The sequence below is a fragment of the Frankliniella occidentalis genome, unplaced genomic scaffold (assembly GCF_000697945.3).
Source record: "Frankliniella occidentalis isolate FOCC.00 unplaced genomic scaffold, Focc_3.1 Scaffold227, whole genome shotgun sequence".
Classification (NCBI taxonomy): Eukaryota; Metazoa; Arthropoda; class Insecta; order Thysanoptera; family Thripidae; genus Frankliniella; species Frankliniella occidentalis.
This window is the reverse complement of record NW_026267353.1, coordinates 375717-381380: the sequence shown is the minus strand read 5'-3', so window position 1 is coordinate 381380 and position 5664 is coordinate 375717. Positions and strand designations below refer to the sequence as shown.

Below are 5664 nucleotides of genomic sequence, written 5' to 3'. Positions count from 1 at the left end.
CCCCCCCCGCCTTTCTTCGCCTCTCCTCTGCTCCCCCAGTAAATCCGTTCAGATGGGCGAAGCAGCCCCTTCACCTGGAGTAGAAGTCAGCTGACTTTGATGAATGTCATCAATGTCTTAGTCAATTAGGTTAACAAACAGTCATAGATACCCTCGCTGCTTAGCGTGATGTGGCGGCATTGATGTCGAGAGAGGCGAGGCGAGGGGCCGAAGGGATGCTGTCAGTTCAAGAGAAGTTCGAAGGTGATCAGAGTCTTCCTGAAACTAAAAGGGGTTGGTGGAGGGCTGCTCCCCGAGCCTCCCTTGGAAGGGGCGGGGGCTCTCACAAAGGATTTGGTCTTCCAAGTGCTTTGGGAACTTTACCCGAGCCATCGCTCTAGATCAATAACACGAGTCGCAATTTGTTTCAGTGGCGCAGATCCGGTCCGTGGTGGAGCCCGTCACCAAGGAGGCCCTGAACCAACTCACGCCGGAGGTCGTGCGGCAGGTGTCCGACATGCCACGGGACGACATAAGTAAGAACGATTTGGCCTGCGAATCTCGTGTCGTCTTCCCTTCCGGCAATAAAAGTCGATCAATAACCCAAACTTGCGTCCTCCAACAGTGAAGTACGTGATGGGCGTCCTTGAGCCAGCCACCAAGACGGTGGTCTCGGGCGTCTCGGGGATCGTGGAGCCGGCCGCGGCGTCGCTGCGCCGCCTGCTCGAGGGCACGCGCACCCGCATCAAGGGCGGCGTGCGCGTGGTGCTCAAGCCCGCCGCGGACGGGCTCGGCGCCATCGCCGCCCCCGCCCTCGACGAGATCATCTACCTGGCGGTGGACACGGTTCGGATGCTGTGGAAGAAGTCGTTCGAGCCCCTCCACGTCGAGCACATGGAGCTGCACTTCAGAGACCCGCTAATCACGTGAGTAGGGCGATCCCCATAACGTGCAGGTGTGGGTAGCGACGACGGCGGGTCAGAATGTTTGTTTTAACGCGTACTGAATGACGTCCTCTTGCAGCGCTGACCTACAGCTGAACGACGTCCAGGTGAACAACGCGTCCACATTTGTGCTTGATTCCATCAAGTCGGAACCGCAGAACATGGCGGCCAACTTTACGGCGCACGTCGAGGCGTTCAACGTCACGGGCTTCTACGACGTAAACGGCGCCGTGGTCAACGGCGAGCACAAGGTGTTCGGCGGCGGCAACTTCACGTGAGTTTGAGCTGAGAGCTGTGGGTGGGCTACTGCCCGTCGTCTCGGCTGTGGCTCTCATGGCCCCTTGCGAGTCGGCAATTCGCCCGCACTCCTAAACAATAAAGTCCAACAAAGTCGTTCGGACGCGTGCGAATTGCTTGCTTGTCTGGTCTGGCCTATCCTCTCTGGCAAATTACACCAGATCACCTTGCTATAAGTTCCGTTTGTCGTTTTTTGTTTCCACCCACAGAGCCGTGATTCGAGGGTTAAATATCGGAGGTCGGGTAGAGATCGGCATTAAAGACCTGTTTCTGCACGTGAACGACCTCAAGTTGGATATTAGTATTGAGAAACTCCAGGTAAGAGGAAGGATGAACGATGTTGAAACGCGCTGACTGAATAGCTCTGGGCACGCTCCGAGGCAGACTGCTGCGAACCTACATCATCAGCCTCACTGTTCCGTCCACAGGTGAAATTGGAGGGCCTATTGGGCGACGCCGCCGTGGCCGACCTGGCCAGCGGGGTCATCAGCGACGTCGGACCCGAGTTCCTCGAGGAGTTCCGGCCCGAGGTGGGCGCCATGATCTCGGGTCAGATCAAGGACTTCGCCAACGACATCCTAGGCACTTTCACCGTGCCTAGCATTTTGGAGCGAATCCGACAGCACAGCGAGGAGACGGCCTCCAAACGGCTGTCGCTGCGCAACCGGGTCCACCTCTACCACCACCAGGAGCTGGAGGCGGAGGCGGAGCGCATACGGCTCAGCCAGCGCGCACAGGACCACGCCGACAAGAGGCCAGAGCCCTAACGTGTGCGTCCTCGCGACGCAAGCTCCTCCTCCTAAAGTCCCGAGTCCTCCCGGACTTCCCCCAAGCTCCGCACTGCACTATGCCGGCCCGAGAGGTGCACTGTTATCCAATCTCCTCGAGCAGAGCAGTGAATTGGATTGCAAGCTGAGCAGCAGCAAGTCTTTTTAAATGAGAGAGAGAGAGCGCGAATAGTTGGTGGCCGTGCGGTGGGTGCCTAGCCTACCACCATGCTCAATGGGCGTTTTTCAGACACAGCCCCACACTCTTTCCTCTCATAATAGCTCTATGATACACATTGAGCATCCCAGTGAGAAACGTCTATAGCTGTAAGATTGATGGGTCTATTCCCCCACAGTGAACACTAAAGAAGTGAGTAATTTCAGCATTATTTTTAAAAAATTGAAGCATTAAGAACATTAAGATTTACTTTAAAAAGTAAATCGATGCTAATGCAACAAACAGAACGTTCGTTGGTAAAGTGCCAAAATAATTCCACTCTGTAATTATAGAGTCTTGATGTCCTCATTCCAATTTATAGTCATGTGTCCAATTCCCAAGTGGGAGTTCTTAATTCACAAAAAGTGTGAGATGCCACAACTACTATTTGTATAGCTATAGTATACGCAAGAATTTTGCTCAAGTACCTGCAGTATATCTATGTCGTTATTCAGAAATAAGGATGTTTAGAGAGAGTTATGTTATGATGCATTCAAAAACTGTGATAAATTTTAACTCGTAATTTTAATACTTAACTGAATTGACTCTAGAGTGTGATATTTTATAAGATTGTTAGTTGTTTTGGTGAGATTTAGGTAAATTTGCCTACAGTGAGCCACTGTAGATCTTGTACAGTTTTTTAAAGCAACAACAAATATTTCAGTAACAGACAAAAATTAACAAGATTTAATGCAATTCTGTAGTCTACAGAGGTAAAAAATTAATTTTGATGCTTGCACAATGCATTAAAAAAAAAAATTAAGACACTGATAAATCTTAATATTGATTACAAGAGACCTATGAATACCACAATATTTCTTAATGATAAAACTAATAGTTGCAAACCAGAAAGAAAATTCTAATACAAAATTGTTACATGGTTACATGTTTTTTTTCTTCATTGAACCTATAACATAGCCAATCGAAAAACTGCTTGAAACTTGCACCTTACATAATGTTTACCATCATTCTTTCTTTTTAAAAGAGTGCCATCTAATTAGTATGTCATAAACACTTTAAAATACAGAAATCTTCTTATTGCCTTTCCGTAAGTTTTGTTCTGCATTTATTCTCATTTCCGATTCCTGAAGATGTTTTATTTCTTTCTCTTTGCCAGCTACTTTACCAGCTATTGCAGAATAGGCAGGAGTTCCCTTTGTCTGACGGCCTAAAGATTCTTTTAGATGAATGAGATCTTTTTCAGCTCGTCTTATATCTTCACCCACTTGTAAATTAGCAAGATTCAAGCTTTTCCGAGTTTCATTCTTCAAAGCCTTCCCTTCTTCTTTTCCTTTGCTAGTGGATGGTTGGTTGGTATCTCCTGGAACACAATTTTGACATAATTTTGGAACAATAATGGATAGGTATATGAAGTTGTAAGCACTATTTTCATACTGATGCACTACGAACCTAATTTGCTATTAATAAAATCAAAGACATTAACTCGTTTCTTCTCTCTTTCATATTTTGCTTTCTGCTGTTCCAACTGTTTTTTCTTTAATTTTCTAAGTTTTTTATCAGTCTTTAACAAACTATCACCCCCTGCCTGTTCCTTCAATTTCATACAATGGTCTGAAATGCAGTAAAAAGCAGAATGAGGACACACCAAGAAGGCCAAACCTAACTTAATTTAGTACTTAAAAAAAGGACATACCAAGAGACTTCCCAGGGGGAAAAACGACAGCCTCAACTGGCTCCACTCGCCCTTCTCCTGATGGCCCCAGGCCTGTGCCTGTCACATATCCCATTTTTTGCATCAATCGAGAACCAATGCCCTGTAAAACACAAACTAAGATATAGCAAATAAACATTGTTGAAAGACCTAAAAGTTACATAAAAATTGTATGACCTTTGTGTGCTGCTCCCAAGCACCAAGAGCTGTTGATGGGGAGTTCATTAAACTCAACTGAACCATGGCTGATTGTTCAGTTGAATCATCATGATCTCCATAGTCATCATCACTATCATCACTATCACCTGATAGTGATTCAGATCCACTCTTACAATCTGTGTGGAGAGGATGAGTAATATAGAAGTTATACAGCAACATAAGTCCAAAAATAATAATATACTTTACAAACAATTTCTACTTACCTTCAGTACCCTCAAGGGGTAACATATCCTTTAGTCCAACCTGGAGTTTACTTCCACCTGATGTCTCTAATTTAACTTCCCAAATAGAGTCTTTAATCTCATATAGCACAATGGCTCGATGCCAAAGTTTATCTTTTCCGTTTATGTGAACTAACACCCTAGAGCCGCCTTTTATTGAACCAAAATTGGGTTCCCTAAAATTAAATTTAAAAAATAGAAAAATAGATCAAATAAATTGATTGAAGTAAATTGAGTAGCATAGAGCAAAAGAGTACTGACTTGTATTCTTTTAGGTTTGAGAGTTGAGCAAGTTCACCATGGGAAAACCGACATTTGCTGTCATCAAATCTACACTCTCCTTCAAGGTAATATGTACATGGTAACATTTTGGTTTCAATAGGATTTGTGAACATTACTCTGACCTAATCGACAACAAAAATTATGAAGAAAAATATAAACTTGTGTCCAAAAAATGTGAATGTTTCCGCTTACAAACCTGGATTTGATCCATCCCTGTAATGTTATTGGCTGGTTCAACATGAAAAACTAGAGCATTGTGATATGAGGTTCCCCAACCATGACAGAAAGGAGCTTGACATTTCATACCCTGAAGTGCCTCTAGCTCGGCCTGAGTTGATTGAAAGGAGCAAAAATTATTTTCATGACAATATCATACTCATGTAACAATGAATTTTTTAAATAATATAATGGTATAGATTTTTAAAATGAGAATCAAATACATACAGCAATATCAGGAATATCCGCTGGGTTGGAACAGTTGGAATTAGCTTCTTCCTTGTTTGAGGGATCGGCTGCATCTTCCACTTCTGCCTTGAACAAAGCATATTCCTTTGCAAAGGGGTCATCATCAGGTTCCTGCTTGGGCGAGCCACGGTCTGAATTTTGTGGAGGTTCCTGAAGCTCTGCTAGATTTTCTCTCGTTAAAGTTATTAGCTGTTCAATATCGTCCCTTAGAGATGACAGTGTCTGCTTCTCTGTGTCATTTGTGGTAGCTCTAATAGTTGCATTCACCTGTTGAAGCTGAATTAACGATTTGTGATTAACTTAAACGTGTTCTGAAAATTTCTTCACTGATGTGTCACATTCATCAAACAGAATAGTTGCCAAAAATTGATTTTTAAAAACTGAAATTTAGGTTATGTTTCCGTGTCATAGCATACCTGAATTTCATATTCACGAAGAGATTCCGTAAGTGTCTGTACCTCAGACGACATCTTGTCCTCAAACAACACTGTTCGGCATTCTTATATGTCATGTATCATTCGAAATTCGATTAATTGGAAACATAAACACACCGCCGGTCGAACATAGTCCAACAGAACTCGGACACCACACGCAGGGGGGG

General features: G+C 44.4%; 2 protein-coding genes across 2 annotated transcripts in view; one reads left to right on the top strand and one right to left on the bottom strand.

Moving 5' to 3' along the window:
* Window positions 1–3256, top strand: part of LOC113208058 (uncharacterized) — a 16550-nt gene extending 13294 nt beyond the window's left edge. Inside the window, exons 2-6 of the mRNA XM_052272863.1 lie at window positions 411–515; window positions 605–905; window positions 1003–1197; window positions 1430–1538; window positions 1649–3256. Of these exons, the coding sequence (XP_052128823.1) occupies window positions 411–515; window positions 605–905; window positions 1003–1197; window positions 1430–1538; window positions 1649–1987 (1049 nt within the window). The 3' untranslated portion in view covers window positions 1988–3256. The remainder of the gene's footprint in view (window positions 1–410; window positions 516–604; window positions 906–1002; window positions 1198–1429; window positions 1539–1648) is intronic.
* LOC113208060 (zinc finger CCCH-type with G patch domain-containing protein) lies at window positions 2863–5656 on the bottom strand. The gene is made up of 9 exons (XM_026424895.2): window positions 5480–5656; window positions 5043–5339; window positions 4795–4926; window positions 4578–4720; window positions 4299–4492; window positions 4054–4211; window positions 3859–3979; window positions 3615–3776; window positions 2863–3525 (listed from the first exon to the last, which is right to left on the bottom strand). The coding sequence occupies exons 1-9, from the start codon at window positions 5531–5533 to the stop codon at window positions 3221–3223; spliced, it is 1566 nt and encodes a 521-aa protein (XP_026280680.1). The 5' UTR covers window positions 5534–5656; the 3' UTR covers window positions 2863–3220.
* Between the last annotated feature and the right edge of the window lie 8 nt (window positions 5657–5664).